Below are 18300 nucleotides of genomic sequence, written 5' to 3' on the forward strand. Positions count from 1 at the left end.
AGGGGATGCATGTCTATTGAAAGGTTTGTTAATTGCCTTCTCTTGCCATGATTGGGATGGACTAGCTTAGTACCATTCGGAGACAGTAGCACAAGGAAGAGATGCACTATTAGGAAGGTGACAGCTCTCCTACCTTGGCAGCAATGTGGAGTTGAGAAGAAATTAGAGTCCCTCAAGTGAAGTCTTGCTGCATCTGCTGCTATTTCTTCCCTTTTCCTGGGCTAGCCTAGAAGGGCTACAGGGCAGCATGAGGAAATAATTCTACCAACTCCACAGAGAGTGGAAGCGGGCCTGTTAGACTGACTAGGATGTGAGCCTCACCAGGGAGAGGAAGTAGAACTGACCCTTTTGCCCCAAAATGCAAAAAAAGAGGCAGGCGTATACATTGAGTTACATAGACTTTCACATAACAGGTAGCACTTTTTGAGAGACTTTCTGTTGATATTATTTGCTTTCAGCTTATACCTCTCAAGGTAGTATATCCAGCATGGCTTTGAGTTCTGTATATAAAAATAATCCAGTTGGTGTGAGTTTCCTACTCCCATCTGAGGGAGACTGTTGAATGTGTCTATGGGAGACTAGATGGTGATGTGGTCTTGAAGTGCTACATGTGATCCATTTAGTGGGAGAAAGCAGAAGAATGCGGGTAGATGAGCCTTTTTAAAACTAGTTGATATACCGTATTTTTCACCCTATAGGACGCACTTTTTCCCCTCCAAAAATGAAGGGGAAATGTGGGTGCGTCCTATGGGGCGAATGCAGGCTTTCACTGAAGCCTGGAGAGCGAGAGGGGCTGGTGCGCACCGACCCCTCTGGCTCTCCAGGCTTCAGGAGAGCCCCAGCACTAGCCCCACAAGGTTGGGGGACAGAGGGAGGCGGAACGCCGCCATCCCGCTGTCTCCCGAAGTGGTTTGGAGGCTGAATGCGGGGAGAAGGGCGCTTCTCCCCGCTGCCTGCCCCACCACTCCGGGGACAGCAGGGAGACGCAGCGCGTCTCCCTGCTGTCCCAGGACCTGATCTCAAGGCGGGCGGCGGGGAGAAGAGCGCTTCTCCCCGCTGCCTGCCCCACCACTCCGGGGACAGCAGGGAGACGCTGCCTGCCCCACAAGCGCCTGGGAGGGAAATAGTTTTTCTTTATTTCCGCCCCAAAAAGCTTGATGCGTCCTATGGGCCGGTGCGTCCTATGGGGTGAAAAATACGATATTTTTTTCTCTCAACTGTTTTCTAGCAGAAATGGCAAGCATGTTATCAAATCACACCTTTAGAAACAAAATTTCTACATTGACATTATGGGTATAAAAAGAGTGCATTGAAGATGAGAGAGAGGAACAAATTCTAAGAAAGATACTTTTGTTTCAAATATCTCCTGTGAGAAGTTTGCTTTTTTATTAGCTTTTTCGTTTTAAATACTGGTTTTTATTTCCTTTATTTGTTGTAGAAATTGTCTAGTACTTGGCAACAAATTTTTTCCCCCTCCAGTTATCTACTGTAATGAACGCTTTCCAGTTATTGTCGGTTCTTGTCCCTTCTATTAGTTTTTAAAAATCCTACTTGGCTTCATGCACCTTTTCCTGTTCTTTGATTCGACAGAGGGCAGTGCTGTACAGTGCACAGAAATCTGCTTCAAACCCAAAGGCTGCGTTGCTCTAATTCAGCAGTTAAATTATACTAATTCAGGACCTTATTGAGTTTTAGAAACATATGGAACATTTTTTGCACTCTCTTCTGCTGGCTCAAATATTTGGTGAAAATACCTGTATATGCTTACTGAAAGTTAACTAAACATATACCATCTTCCGGTTTATTGGTACTTTTAGAAAAGATTAAAAATAACTATTAAAAAGTGCTTTGCTTGTTTGCCTGCATGTGTTTGTGGCCTGTTGATTAACATATGTGGATGGTAGGGAAAGATCAAATAAATTTCAATATGCAGAAAGTTCTCTGTCTGCTTGACTAGAGATAATTCATACCACAGAAGACCAGACAAGATGCAATTTATAAGCATGTATTAGTAGGTACAGTGCATTTCAAATAGTATTGAACACATAAACCACTGACATAACAATATTTGCTTTTGTCCAGCAGAAACAAAAGCACATGTGACTGACATATTTGGTATTAAATGAGATGTGATGGACCACCTAATGCATGGATAGACAATCTGGCACAGTCCAAGTTAACAGGCACTCTTTCAAGTGGCTGGACTCTGTGGGGTTTTCTTATGCTGGTGCTAGCATGTCCATGGAGGTGGAGTCAAGGCCTGCTCAGCAGTATACTCTCAGTTGCCTCCCCAGAAGCAGGAGGCTCTCCACTGGCAAGAGGAGGCTCCAGGGACGGCTTCATGGCAGGAGATGTTAGACTAAAGGGTGTCAGATGTTGTAGAGATGCTGTGCTCCTCAGACAACCTGCTGTCTGGATCTCCATCCCTCAGACTTCTGTACCCTTCCCAGTATCAGACACTTATTGGGGCCCCAAATCCAACTCCCCCATCCTACTAGGATGTTCCTCAGGATCCTCCAGTCCCAACTTGAAGCTCCTTCCATTCCTTCTTGGGAATCTGACCATTTCCTCCATGACTCTTCCACGGGGCTCATGGAAATATTTAGAATCTTTCTAGGATATGAAACAATCTGTTTTTACCCTTAGTATATCTGGTAGTCTTTAACTGTGACTGTTGTGTCCTCCAATTACTTAGGAGCCCTGATGATCTCTCCAGGCACATCATTGCCCTGCAGCAACGTGAACTTGTTCTGAAAGAACAGAATTCTGCCATCTCGAGCAGGTATGGCTGTCAACAGACTGTCTATTTTACTTGTTATGTATAAGAAGAAATGGCATGAATTTTGGCCAAAATCCACTGAAACTTGCTGCCACTTTTGTGTGTGTGTGTGTGTGTGTGTGTGTGTGTGAGAGAGAGAGAGAGAGAGAGAGAGAGAGAGAGAGGGAGGGAGGGGTGTCCATACCATAAAGTTTGCAATTTTCAGATGAGACTGAAAGTCATTGGGCATGCAGGATTTCTGAATGGTTTGAGTTCTTCTCATGTTTGGGAAATAATTAATGGCCAAGTTTTACAAAACTCATTTTTGGCTTGCAGTCAAGCATCCTTTTTGTTCACAAGGTGTGCCTGGCAGCTGTGAGGTTACTGATAAAAAAAAATAAATGGTGTACTTTTCTGTGGGCATGTATATTTTTTGCTCTGGTTCATGAGTTACTTTTAATTGTAGGAATACTTCATTTAGATATGTGGCATGAATGAGGAAGCTGCTTGATATGGCCACTCTTTATATTGAGAACCCTTTACATTATGAAAGTGTTCCTGACCACATAGTTCATCTTGGGTCTGTTACTTGAAATCAGTGCAGATTTATCAAAATGCTGCCAATAGAACTGATGGGGATGTTACTTAGTCTGCTTGTGAGACTGAGAAGGTTTAAACACATGTTTCTACAACAGTTTGCATTGTCTTTCCTGTGAAACTAGACAAGAATCACATTGAACTATAAAGCTTTGCTGTTAGCCAGTAGGAAGAGACCCAGGCAAAGTTGTTCTAGATAAATGTGGTGCAAGTAAATGTCAGTATTGCACTTTCCAGATTTATAGTGAAAGCAATTCTATTATATTTCTATTAGCCATGTCTGAATTCACTTACTAGCTATTTACAGATTCCTGTCAAAGAAATATCACAAATGAAGGGGGCTTTGTGATGAGATGCTGTAATTACAAAAGTGTGGCTTTTGAGATCTGAGTTTGTTTGATATGTAAGCAACTAATGCTGGAGGTTAGGATGCAAATTATGTAATGTCAACACATTTTACCAAATTTGTGCATGCTTTTATATTTTTAGTAAAAAAAGAAAAAGAAAGTGATATATCTTAAGAGAGTTTACATGTTTCTTTGCTAGGATGAGTTCAGGTAGCAGTCCCGCTCTCTACCTTGTTGCACTGGAGAAATGCATTTTTCCATTGAGTGTCTAAGAATAAGCATTGGTGTTCTGGGCCATGTGCAGCTGATTCCCAGGAAAATTTCATTTTCTGGTGGTAGGCTGCAGTGATGTCTATTCTTGTTATTCTCCCCACCCTGGGGAGTCTGCCAGGGCTGATTACTCCCATACCAGCCCTTTGTTAAAAACAATGCTGAAACAAAGTTTTTAAAAAATCACCTAGGTTTCTGGTGCTTTGCATTTATCAAACATTTTAGTTTGTTCTTTATAAGTGTTGTGCCCAAAGCAGTCAGGCAGAGGTTGTTTTTCAGCAGTGGTTAAATGCACTTCCCTGAGTCTCTGCATATTCTATGCTACCTCCTAAGGGTCTCTTATAAATTCTGGTTGATTATTGCCTTTTCCCTGTAACCTCTTGCTAATGGCAAACAAATTCAAGCTGGGCAGTAAAAGCTTAAAGTGTGTTTTATTAAGAGCAGCTAAAACTGCTTAGCCAGTTGTTAAAATTGCTAGCCAAAGTGTAAAATTCACTGATGCAGCCAAGATTAACCTTTTCTTCATGGTTGATATCAAGAGTCTTGAGAAGCATGTTTTGCTTAGTATCTTAAAAGAAATAAAAATAATTGACTGTGTATATTTTTTAAAATGGGTGTGGATCATGATCCCACACAGAGAAAATGTTGTTATTTCATTTATTAATTGCCTGGGCTGATGTTTTTGTTGACAGAACAGTTTTATGTAAGTATCTCTTCATGCTGGACACAGTCATGCACTAATTTTTATGTAAGGAGAGGATACAAAAAATGATCAAGATACCCTTTTGAGTACAAAGAGACCAGTAACTGCCACTGACGCTAAAAGCTCTTTCAAGTTAAAACTTTCATGTTCTCCAAGACACTATAATTAGTTCAGATTCCAAGTGTCAAGTTCTCCTTTTAGCTGCAATATTTTATTCTGCCTTAAGTGACATTTGAATGCCTGTATTTTAACTCTTCCATTGTTTCCAAATTCCCAGGAGAACTTCCTTTGCTTCTTAAGAGCAAATCTAATCACATTGCCCAGTGAATAATGGAATCACAGAACTCTAGAGTTGGAAGGGACCATGAGGGTCTTCTTGTCCAATCCTCTGCAATGCAGGGATCTTTTGCCTAATGGGGACTCGAACCCACGACCCTAAGAGCTATCCACAGAACTGATGAGATGAGATGAGATGGAGAAGAAAGAAATGGCTTATAATAGTTTCTAAAATATTTAGTATTTACTGTATTTTTTGCTCTACCGTATTTTTTGCTCTATTTTTTTGCTGTGCAGCGATCCCTCTTGCTGTTCTGCCTTCTGGGAAAAGCCCCCAAGAGCAGCGCTCCCTTTAAAGAGCGTGCGGAGCGTGTGTGTGGCTCTTGGGGGCTTTTCTCCGAGGAGGGAGAAGGGCAGCCCGTCAGTCCCTTCTCCCATCTCGCGGAAAAGCCCCTCAAGAGCTGCACACACACTAGGCGTGGCTCTTTAAAGAGCATGCGGCTTTTGCTGGCTTTTGCGGGAGGTGGGGGAAGGGACAGAGGGCAGCCCATCAGTCCCTTCCACCACCTCCCGGAAAAGCCCCCAAGAGCCGCACGGAGATTTCTTTCAGTAGATGGGGATTAGTTTGCAAGTGTTCTGTGGGGCCTTCAGAATGGTGTTAATGGCTTGTTTTGCCTGCCTGTAGTTTTGTTTACCTTGATGTGTATTCCTAAAGTGTTTTTACCTTTTAAAGCCCTTAAACATTTGGTTGGGAGTACCTAATACAAAAGACCCTTCTCCAGGTACCCCAACACCTGAGATTAAGCTGATAGTGATAGGCTAGAGACAGAGACCCTTCTATAGTAGTGCCCAAACGGAGTCCAAATTCCTCCCATAACCACAAAGCTTATTGGGCTTAATTCAAGTCCCTGTGGCATCTCCTATATTCATAATGTTTGGACCACCCACCAGTGAATGTAGTTTACCAAACTTATTTTCACTTCTTGTTTCAGGTGGTGATGGGTAATGAACTGTCTTTTGCTTACAACCTCCCCCCCCCCATGAAATGGAAATATGGCTGAACATATTAGTACTGGTCTTGCTACCCCCTGCCCACACCGTGCTTTCATTGCATTGGCTTTAGCTACCAGAATGATAGGTGAATTTAATGCTGTCATTCTTCTTTTGGCTGTATCTAAAATGAACATTTAACTTACTTAGCATGGCTGGCAGGTGGTCTGAGCTGCTTTGGCATTCTTAGGTGGGAAAGGCTTCTGCTTAAGAAGTTCCTTGCTGTTCTAAGTGCAACATGCACTGGCTTGACACAGATAGTTCTGAATGAAATTATGTTCTCCTGTGTTTCTTCCCATGTAATTCTCTGTCTTTCATTGCCCTGATCTTTTATTGTTGAGCAGCCACTTGCAATAAGTAGGGTAATTGTTATTAATTCTCAGGTGGTTATATAAAGACTAGCTCTCATACCGATTGTCTGTGCAGAACACAACAGAGGAGAGGCTTATATAGTGGTGCCTCGCAAGACGAAAAGAATTCGTTCCGCGAGTCTTTTCGTCTTGCGATGTTTTTCGTCTTGCGAAGCACGGTCCGTCGCAACTGCGCCTCTTCAAGCGGCTTTAAAAAAAAAGCGCAAGACGTTTTCGTCTTGCCAAGCAAGCCCATAGGGAAATTCGTCTAGCGAAGCAACGCAAAAACGGAAAACCCTTTCGTCTAGCGGGTTTTTCGTCTTGCGAGGCATTCGTCTTGCGGGGCACCACTGTATATAAATATGCAGTGCTTTAAAAAAACAGGATGGAAATATTCTCATAAATGTGAAGCTTTGATTCTAGCTTCTCTGTAAGTTTTGTCCAGAAGCCTAGGAAGGTGCAGTTTTCTAAGCTAAATTTATAGTGAAGTTTCTTTAAAGCTGCAGATAAGTTTTAGAACTTCCAAATTAGGCCAATGGTTTTGGGTATTTAGCTGCAGCTAATAAAAGTTCATTCTCAGACATTTGAGAAGCCTGGATAGATGGACAGACTCTTCCATCCTAAGTCTGGCACTTATTTCCAAATCCATGCTACTTTATTACAGGCCAGCTGTCTCTCATCTTCCTTCCAGGAATGTTGCAGCCTCTCCACCATTCTTACCTTGTGTGTTGCTAGCAACTTGATGCCTTCCTTAGACCTTTGGACATTGCTACCATACATCGCCTCATATGAACTTCAACCCACAATTTATACAAAAAACACTTTAGAGAGCCATGCAACTAACCTCCTATGCAAGGAGTTGATTTTTTGATTTTTTTAATAGTGAAAGCCCAATAGGAAATTGTGCTGCATTAGAAGTCATGTCGCGGGACGCTGGTGGCGCTGTGATCTAAACCACTGAGCCTCTTGAGCTTGCTGATCAGAAGGTCGGCGGTTTGAATCCCCACGACGGGGTGAGCTCCCGTTGCTTGGTCCCAGCTCCTGTTGACCTAGCAGTTCAAAGGCACACAAAAAAGTACAAGTAGATAAATAGGTACTGCTCCGTCGGGAAGGTAAACAGTGTTTCTGTGCGCTGCTCTGGTTTCGGTGTTCCGTTGTGCCGGAAGCGGCTTAGTCATACTGGTCACATGACCCAGAAAAACTGTGGACAAACACGGGCTCACTCGGCCTGTAAAGCGAGATGAGTGCTGCAACCCCAGAGTCGTCTGCGACTGGACTTAACTGTCAGGGGTCCTTTACCTTTAGAAGTCACGTCAGAGATATTCTGTTGACTGTTAGTTCCCAAACAGCATGGTGACTGGAAAAGGTTAACAGAAAAATTTACATACAAATCTAGGCTTTAGAAAAATATAGTTAAGCTGGACTCATTTTATTGCACTTGATTTCCATTTATGTCTTATATTGGGGATTGGCAGCCTTTTCCCTACAAATGATGCTGGACTACAACTCCTGTTATCTCAAATGACTGGCTCAACTGGTTGGGGCTGATGGAACCATTTTATTTATTAAATTTCTATCCAGGTTTTATTTCAGCAAATAGCAGAATAGCAGAATACCATTTAAAAATAAAGAAAAACATAAAAAAACTTATAGAAACATTTTAAAAGCATTCAAATACCCTAATAATTTCAAAGATGCTAGGAAATTTGACAGATCTTTCACCCATCCTATGCCTTGGTAAATAACATCTGGAGGATCACAGGTTCCCTACTCCTGTCTAATGTAAGCCGTCACAGACCCACAAAACAACTTCCATTCTGTTATATGTCTTTGGAAAGATCAGTTGGCTATGCCAGTTGAGGAGAATAATAACTTATAGTTGCACATTTTCTGGTTCATAAGTTTTATGGGGTTCTGCTTATGGCATCTTTTATTTTTGGATCAATACATCCCTATCATTTGTATGTATTTGTGTGTGTGTGTGTGTGTGTGTGCGCGCGCGCGTACACACATTTCTGTTTTTTACCAGATACGAGTGAAATCCTGTGTGCGCTGTGGCATTGAATCAACTGTGTGTAAAATTTCTCCAGCAAAAATGTTCTACTAACTTGCTATAAAGGATTCATTGTCAGAAGTTTCATTAGGAAAAAGTCTTGATTTTAGCTGTGTGTAGCAAAAAACTCAAATTGTTGAAAGTTGCAGAACAGCTCTCTGCTGCTCTGAAACGTAAATGACTAATGTGCATATTTTATTTCAGCATCTGGGCCTGAAAAGTTGCATACCAAATTTTGTTTGATTTGATCAACAATGGCTGAAAATTGGGATTTATCATGGAAATGCTGACAGATATGAACATGTGTCAACTAAGCGTGTGCCTGACAAACCTTCTTATTGTATGGTGCTGGTGGTGAAATGTTAATTTTTTGCTGCTTTAATTGCATTTTTTCTTTGCTCAATCTAGTCTTTTCAAAGTCTGGCTGTTTTGGTTGCACTTCAGCTTTGTACTAATTTTTCCTCGAGTATGCAGAAAACTTGTCAGGTGCCTGTGCTGCTTTTTGAGCAGAAGAGTTTCCTGAAAGCCCTGGATTACCTTTCTTAGTATACAAGGATGAAAAAAGCAGCAGCTGCACTAGCAAGTCCATATTTTGCTGCAGTAATGTGTTCCTGACAGAAGATGGTGCCTTCAGCCTTCCCTCAAATTCTTCCTAGTCGTCTTCCCCCACTCTTTTTATTTTATTAAAAAAAAAAAAAAACATTTTGTGCTGCACAGCCAGAATGCTGTCACTAGGATTATAAATTCTGAAGCCAATTAGATAAAAAAAAGTTACAACTGAAAGCGAAGAAGCTAAAAGCTGGTGAATATCTTCATGTTAGTGTGCCAGCCTTGGAGAGCAGTTTCTAGGGAGCGCTCAGATGTGAGCTTTCTACACTGCTTTCAAACATACTTTTGCACAACATAGATCTGAAGCATCTACCGAATTAACTGTGTGAGGGAACTTGGAGTAAGACGTGATGATTTAAGGGTTTTATTAGATTCCACAGGACAGTAGCTTGCACAACTAATTTAATTAATTAATTTAGAGAACTTTCATAGACCACTTAATCAGAAAAGTAAGCAGTGTAAATAATATGGCTACCGATAAAATCAGCAAATCTGTAAAAACAGCAACAACTAGTATGCATAAATAATTTTCAATAAAACACAATCTGCAAAACTTGTTAAAACAAATATATATCTAAATTATATGTGTGAGTATGTCTAAACCACTGAGCCTCTTGGCCTTGCCGATCAGAAGGTTGGTGGTTCGAATCCCCATGGCAGGGTGAGCTCCTGTTGCTCGGTCCCAGCTCCTGCCAACCTAGCAGTTCGAAAGCACACCAGTGCAAGTAGATAAATAGGTACTGGTTTCGGAGTTCTGTTGCGCCAGAAGCGGCTTAGTCATGCTGGCCATATGACCCAGAAAAACTGTCTGTGGACAAACACCGGCTCCCTCGGCCTGTAAAGCGAGATGAGCGCTGCAACTCCAGAGTCTTCTGCGACTGGACTTAACTGTCAGAGGTCCTTTACCTTTACCTTTTAGACTTACTGAACTAAAAGTTTACTGCAGATGTCTAAAACAGGTCTAAAACAGTACAGCAAGGGTGCCTTCCTAATGTCAATAGGCAGAGTGTTCCAAAGCATAACTGGAGCTACTACACTGAAAGATTGACTCCTTGCCAATGCCGAACGATATATAGCACTTTCACAGATCCATAGATGGAAGCCATTAAATAGGTATATATGGGGCAGTCTCTCAAGTGAACTGGTCCCAAGCCACTAAAGACTTTATATATGAATACTAAAAACCTGAACTTGCCCCAAAAATCAGGTAGGTAGCTGTGTTGGTCTGATGCAGTAGAAATATATACAAAAAATTAAAAAATTGTCCAGTACCGCCTTAGAGACCAACTAAGTTTGTTCTTGGTATGAGCTTTCGTGTGCATGCACACTTCTTCAGATACACTCAAATACAGTCAGATACACTTTTGCCCCCAAAAGAAAGTGGTATCCAGTACAAATATTTGAGCAGAGATGTAATATGCTGACAGGATCTCACTCTTGGCAGCAACTGTTCTGCAGCATTTTTCATTAACTGCAAGGTAAATCTTACATAGAGTACATTGCAGCAATTCAGTCTTCACATTACTGATGGCTGGACTACTATAGTCAAGCTATGATGGTCCAGGAATCGTTGCTGAAGCTAGTAAAGATGCTCCTAGCTCTGAGGGCCCCCAATGACAAAGCTGGATCCAGGAGCAACCCCAGGTTGCATACTTGCTCCTTCAGAGGGAATGCAACCCCTTCCAGGGCAGGTAGTTGGCCTGTTTCTCAGACACATGAGCCACTCAGCCACAGCACCTGCTAGCTAAACCAGCCTTTGACTGTGCCCACCTGACATTTTCAAGAAGAGGAGTGGGAGAAGAGACCCCCCCCAGCAAAGCTGACCTTTTCCACACCATTAGTATTATGCTGACTTGCTGGGTTCTTACACATTTTCTGTGTTTTTATATATGTGTATATATGTGTGTGTAAATAATTTACATATTCATGCTTATTTAAGTTTTAGTGCTAAAGCAGGTGGAAATGGGTACAATACAAAGCATTCTTATTTACTGAGATAAAAGAAGAATCAAATTCCTGTTGGTGCAGTAAACTTCAGAGTAGCTCTTTCTTGCTTAGCCAAGGATTTTGCAATATTTATAAAAAATAAAACCAAAGTTTGTTCTCTCTTTTAGCACATGCACTTGAGAAACATTAAATACAGTTTGCGGTCAACCCACAATTTGAGGACATAAATTAAACTGGGGAAAATAACTAAAGATGTGAAGAGAATAAGTTCAAGTTAATAATTTTCATTATTAGCACCTGTGCAATATTTGCTTAAGAACAAAAGAAGAAACCCCTGTATCATACCAAAGGCCATCCTGTTTTCACAGTGGGAAGGCCACAAACAGGAGCTGTGCGCAATAGGACTTCTTACTTGTGATTCCCAGTACTGTAACTGGTATTTAGCGACAAACTGCCTCTGATAGAAAGTACAGTGGTACCTCTGGTTAAGAACGTAATTTGTTCCAGAGGTCCGTTCTTAACCTGAATCTGTTCTTAACCTGAGATACCACTTTAGCTAATGGGGCCTCCTGCCACCGCCACGCGATTTCTATTCTCATCCTGGAGCAAAGTTCTTAATCTGAGGTACTATTTCTGGGTTAGCGGTGTCTGTAACATGAGGCATCGGTAACCTGAAGCGTCTGTAACCCGAGGTACCACTGTAATATGCAGCAATGACTACTAGCTATTGATTGATACTCCCCTTTAAAGCTGTCCTAATTGTTGCCAATCACTACAGAATTATCACAGAATTATAGAGTTGGAAGAGACCACAAGGGCCATCGAGTCCATACTACATCTTTGGGTGGCAAATTTCCTGTGCACTGTGTGAAGAAGTACTTCCTTTTGTTTGTCCTGGTTGCTAAACACAGCTGGCCATGCTCATTTAAGTTATTTTCTTGAGACTTTGGGTCTGTATGTTTTTATAGCGATGAATAAGGACTATTATGCTGGATCATATGTGCTGAACACTTCGGAAGCATGAAACCTCTAAATTCTTCCAGCCTGATGTAAATACCTGGTTTTCTATATTGGACTTGTCAACGGAGCAAAATATTCTACTTGATGTTGCACTTCAGAATCAAACTGTATCCTGCTCCAGTTCTTATTTCTGTTAGGATATGGCTGCTTATGGCACCAGCCTGGTCCTTTCCTAGTTTTGGTATGCCAGTTGATTGACCATTCAGATTTTGTCCGGTGTTCAAATGCTTCTAAGATTAATTTATTAAAGCTGAACCAAAGAGGCAAGCTTTTGCTAACTCTAATAAAATCAAGATGGTCACTCTGTTATGAAACAATGGCATTAAATTCCAATCATGTTGGAGCAAGTGATCTTTCAGTCAGTTATTCCGCGCCCCCCCCCCCCTTGTTGTGATGTGTTGTTAAGCTCCTACCTTCTGCATCTCATGGTTGTAATTATACAAACTTCCTCACCCTCCTTGTTAGTAGTTTGGATAGGGACATACCTGTGAAAGATAAATATTTATTGCAAACAGGCAAAGAGTTGACAAAGGGTAACAATTCATTGCTGTTTTTGATTATTAACAATATGACAGCATTAGAGAGAATTTAAAAAGACCTTTCCATGTGTGACTTTGTGTGAAACACTGCATTGGAGCAATAATTTTATATGAGAAGCCCAGATGAAATGACAGAATAGGTGTACTAAGGTTCCAGCATGGAATGAAGAAATCGGTTTTATTGATTTAGAATAATTTCCAGAACGTGCCTTTGATTATTGCAAAGCACTTTCAGCTCAGTTGCTTAGTGCTTTGTGGGTTTTCTGGAAATGTACCTTTTGAGAAGGGTTTTCAGGAGAATTCATTCCTGGTCTTCATCATTTTGGTGCAGTGCATCCAAGGATAAACATGCTCAGCTAAAAGAAACCATTTTATGTCTTTGAAACTTGTGAAAATAGTATTTACATTATGCACCACGTACATAGTTCTAAAGGTCAGGTGCTTTTTCACATGAGGGCTATTTCTCTTTCCTATCAGAGAAGGCCCATTGTGATTCACTAGTTCTAGCAGTAACATGTTTTGTAGCTTAAAACAAAGAGGAGCAGCAGATATTTTGACAGTGGTTATTCTGTCATAGGCAGACCTTAGTTTAGGGTTAGCCAGTGTTGTTGAACTCTAGCTCCCAACTGCTAGCATGTTTAGCAGTTGGGGATGATGGGTTTGTACAGTGGTACCTCGGGTTACAAACACCTCGGGTTACAAACACTTCAGGTTACCGACTCCGCTAACCTAGAAATAGTACCTTGGATTAAGAACTTTACCTCAGGATGAAAACAGAAATCGTGCACCACCAGCGTGGTGGCAGCGGGAGGCCCTATTAGCTAAAGTGGTACCTCAGGTTAAGAATGGTTTCAGGTTAAGAACGGACCTCCGGAACAAATTAAGTTCGTAATCAGAGGTACCACTGTAGTTCCGGAGGGCACCACATGGGCTACTGGTCACACTTTTAATCTCTTGATTATTCTTTGTCCTAGCAGTTATTGGCTCACTGGGTAAAACGAAAGGTATAGCAGAAATTTTTGTCTTGTCCCTCTAGGTCACTTAAATATACTTGATGAAATGCCATTCATGAAAACCTCTGCTTTGGGATCAGTATAAATCAGGCACCCCCAAACTTGGCCCTCCAGATGTTTTGGGACTACAACTCCCATCATCCCTAGCTAACAGGGCCAGTGGTCAGGGATGATGGGAATTGTAGTCTCAAAACATCTGGAGGGCCAAGTTTGGGGATGCCTGGTACAAATAGTTTGGACCCAAGTTGTGAATTTCTTTCACTATCTTTCATTTAAAAGCCAGCTAATTCACATTCTTTCCTCTCCCCACTCCCCGGCTGTTCTAGTCTTACCCCTAGGGTGAGCAAGCCCAACTATAGTTGCCCAGAGGGAATGCCTTTGCCCTCATCACACCCTGAAGCTGTGACAGAGCTCTTGCTCTTCTCCACAGATGGGACTAGTTGGTCAAACATTCTGGCTCCTCAACAAGCTGCTATTCACTGCTTTTTGTATAAAACAAAGAAGACCTCTGCTCTGAGAAGTTGGGCAGTATTGTGTGAATAGTACACAAAACTTTCCCATCAAAATACAGCAGTGTAGGCCTGTATACTGTATTGCTTTTTTCCTATTGCACTTTTCAGTAGCCATACTGTGTTATAGTTTTCATTATACCACTAGGTTAGGCCAAGAGAGAATGACTTAAGCAAGGCAACCCTGTGAATTTTGTGGATTTGAAGTTAATATGCCTTCGCTCCACTCCAGTGTTTCTTGTGCTCTATATCACAGTCTAGAAAGAAGGGATCTCTGTGCAAGTATCTTGGGAAGCAATGAGATGGTGCTTACCCTAACAGTGCTTGGCATTGGAGCAAGGTATTGCTGCCCTTGTCCACTAGTACAGTGTTTCCCAACCTTTTTTGGGCAAAGGCACACTTGTTTCATGAAAAAAATCTCGAGGCACACCACCATTACAGCCCCGTGACGTCAGCGCGCAGCGTCATGCCGGGAGGGACATAAATTGCTAGCAAATTACATAATCACCTCCTTGAGGGCTGGCTCATCTTCTCCGAAGGCAGAACCCCATTAATTAACAGGACAGACTCACACCATAGCCAAGACGAGGGGGAAAAACCTCAGTCATGCACAGTCATGCACATGTGGGGGCTAAATGAGGACGAAGACCGGGCAGAGAGCAGGGTTCAAATCACCCCACCTGGCCAGGACAATCCCTGGGTGCTCCCTTGGGCCACTCGCCTGACCCACCTCGCAGGGCTGTTGTTGCGAGGATAACACGGGGAGAACCACGCGCGCCCCCGGGAGCTCCTTGGAGGAGAAAGCGGGCGATGAATGCAATGCAGGAAATATATGAGAGGCGACCAGGTTTTGCAGGTGAGGGGCCCCCGCCAGCCTCCGCTTCCAACACCCGGCGCAACGACACCGAATTTTCCCCCCGGGCTCGGCTCGGGGAGCAGCGCTGCTCCCCCCCCGGCTCACCTTCGCCCTCCCGGCTCTCTCTGCCGCCCACTGGAGACCCCCCTCACCTGCCAGGGGTCATCTAGTGACGGCGCCCCAATCGAAAATTTGACTTAAGAAAAAAAATCTTTCGAATTTTTTAATTTTCCCCGCGGCACACCAGGCAACATCTCGCGGCACACTAGTGTGCCACGGAACAGTGGTTGGGAAACACTGCACTAGTATGAGATCTGTGATTCATGTTACAAATAAGCTTGCATAAAGGCACAGGTCAGCTTGAGTAGCTTAGCCTTCATACAACAGAAGAATTGAAGCTCTGTGACTCTTGTTATTCCTTCATATCCAGTATGTATGGATAGGAATTATGTACTGTACTTGAATCCATAACTCTTGTTTCCTTCAGGTAAGAGTTGCCACTTGAAACCACAATAGAACGTTAGGGTCTGATTACACAGGTCAATATTTTTCTTTGCCTAGACCATCTGTGCGTTGTCTTCCTCTTTTCATTGTGCCTAGAACCACGTGCATGGGCTGAGTTTCCCTTTAGAGATATCTGCAGTTGCCTGTGGAGGGTTCACCTTGCTCCAGGGACAGACTGCAGTCCAGTGCAGCGTACATAATAATACTGTACTGCATAGCCAGCCACTTTCCTTGTCAACAGTAGGACTGCAGTGGTGAAACTAAACAGGGCCAACTGCACGTGTTGGTTCCTTACACATATGTAAACATTGTCATTGGATACTAACCCAAGAGGATTTGCGTTGCTTTCTTGTTTTCCTCTAAAAAAGCTGCGTCTTATGGTTGGGTGCGTCTTATAGAGCAAAAAATACTTTCTGCTCTGCTAATTGTTAGCGTGATGCTAGGTGATTTCTCCCTCCACCTGGGAGAGGAGGAAGGCATGTGAACTGAATTGGCTGGTGAGCTTGAACTGCCTCAAAAGAAAACAAATATTGAGAGCCATTGATCTCTGGCAGCCTTCAAAATGGACAGCTCCCAACAGCTGCTGCCAACACAGCCATGCTGGTGCATACAGATGGGAGTTTTAGTCTACAACATCTGATGGGCACTACGTTGGCTAAGACTGGTTTAGAGGGATAAATCCAGGGAGGAGGGACCATGACTTTGCCATTTTACATTATTTTGATTGCTGTTATATTTATTGTATGTATTCTTTACATTAATATGCTGTTCACTTCTCTGGAGGCAGTTGATCCAAAACACAGTATATAAATAAACCATAACAACTTCCACTGTAGCACCAAGAGGATAGTATTTTCCACTTAAGAACAGGATTTTCCTTCCATAAAACATAAAATGGTTTGCATAGCAGCAGCAGAAGTGATTCATGCAATTTGGCAATGTAATCATATGTCAGTTTGGTTTTCATGATCCTTTCTCCTTGCATTGAAAAACACTTGTTTATTGTGTGCAAAGAAGGGCTTGGGTGTAAGTGTGGAAGCACAGAATAATGACAGAGGAGATTTAAAAGTAGTGGGGTAGAAAACAAAAATAGAGACATTACTAAGCTATGGACATCATTGCAAACCAGCCAACACTGAGAAAAGACATAGTAGAGGGCAATTTATAAAAGAATCTATGAATATTTGAGATCGCTATTCAAGAAACAGTTTTCAGAATCAACAAGTAAGAGAACAATGTTTTCTGTCTCCTGAGGCATAGTATGTGGGTAGTGTTGAAATTGTAGTTTGACTTTAAAATTGCTTCAGATTTCCTTTTGTTTTGCAATCTGTCCAGCTTATCATATATGGACACGGGAAAGAAGCAAGAGGAAATATTTAAGACTTCTTCATTTCTGTGCTCTGCTGACTTTATTGCCCTCCCATATTTTCTAGCAGTAAACATTACAAACTTTATTACATTTAAACCAGTTTTAATATAGTTGATCATAAAAAGCTAAGGAACAGAAGGGTCTGTCCATTGCAGAGGTGTACACTCTGAGCTGCTGCTCCCGAGTCACTGAAATAGCTACTTTTTATATCCTGAAGGATAAACATGTAGATAAATCACTTGACTGCAAAGATGGCAAAAGGTCTAGAAAACAATCCTATGTGGAAATTCAAAGGGAACGTAGTATAATTAGCCCTGGAGAAAAGAAGATTATGGAGAAAATGCTGACAGCTTTAAAATGTTTAAAAAGAACTCAAAGTATATGGAGAAAAACAGTCGCTCTTCAACTGTGAACAGGATGGGGTGGGGGAGAAAATATTTTTAAATTGCAGGAAGGTAAAATGTGGGAGAGTTAACACTAGACATCTCCCTTCTCTAGAGTTTTTGAAAAACAGCTTTACAGGGGTTATTGAAAAACAGTTTAATAGTGACACAGCATATCCTGTTGTAAGGATTGTAAGGATTGAGAGGTCCAGAGTCAATCCAAGTTCTTTGGAATGGTAGGCTGCCATCAGCACCTATGGCTTTAAGGTTCAAGGGCAAACCTTGCTGGTTAATCAGACCCTTAGGAAATTTCAGGAAACAAGATCCAATTTCTTGCTCTCCCTCCTGAAACCTTCAGTACAATAAAAGATGTAGATGGTTGATAATTGTGATCCAAGCAGTCTGAGGCACTGGATTTGGACCCCCCAAAATTCTGAATAACCCACACTGAAGTGTAGAACAGGCAGCCCCAAACTCGGCCCTCCAGATGTTTTGGGACTACAACTCCCATCATCCCTAGCTAACAAGACCAGTGGTCAGGGATGCTGGGAATTGTAGTCTCAAAACATCTGAAGGGCCGAGTTTGCCTATGCCTGGTGTAGAATATAGATTTATTTCAAACTATTAAAGTAGTTACCCTGTTACCCAATGAGAATAAATGATTTTGAGGAAAAGGTCAGATAAAGCTTTAAGAACATTTGGGGGGAAATGCACACACAGAAAATAAGAAAGCTATACTTTACTGTCACTCTCTGACCCTCCAAAAAGAAATGTCTTGATGAGTCAGTCAAGGAATCAAGTCTCAAGGAAACAAGACACAAATACTGGGAGGCTACCACAGGGGCTTGCAGCTTGCAGCTACTTTTATTAATTTGATGGTCTTTATACTTTTCTGGCCTAGTAACACCATTTTCTGTTCTCACAATCACAAAGCTCCTTGGCTTCACAAGTCTCAATCACAAAGCTCCTTGGCTGCAACTTTTCACAGCCCAAGTGGGACACTGGAGGCAGCCGCAAGATAAGCAGGTGCTGTAAATTTGGGCCTGCTTGCAGTTACCCACGAAGAAAGCTATTTTCTCATAGCCCAGGTCTACCCAGAAGTCCAAGCTTTTCACACGGAACAAAGTTTTACCCAAAGGTTCCCCAA

The 18300-nt window shown here is 42.1% G+C and overlaps 1 protein-coding gene across 2 annotated transcripts in view; it reads left to right on the forward strand.

The window, feature by feature from the left end:
- Positions 1-18300, forward strand: part of MAD1L1 (mitotic arrest deficient 1 like 1) — a 464357-nt gene that overhangs the window by 55398 nt on the left and 390659 nt on the right. For both annotated transcript variants that reach the window (XM_083474732.1, XM_083474733.1), the window contains exon 10: positions 2696-2782. In XM_083474732.1, coding sequence (XP_083330858.1) covers positions 2696-2782 — 87 coding nt within the window. The remainder of the gene's footprint in view (positions 1-2695; positions 2783-18300) is intronic.

The sequence above is a fragment of the Podarcis liolepis genome (genome assembly GCF_965112155.1).
Source record: "Podarcis liolepis genome assembly, chromosome: 14".
NCBI lineage: Eukaryota > Metazoa > Chordata > Lepidosauria > Squamata > Lacertidae > Podarcis > Podarcis liolepis.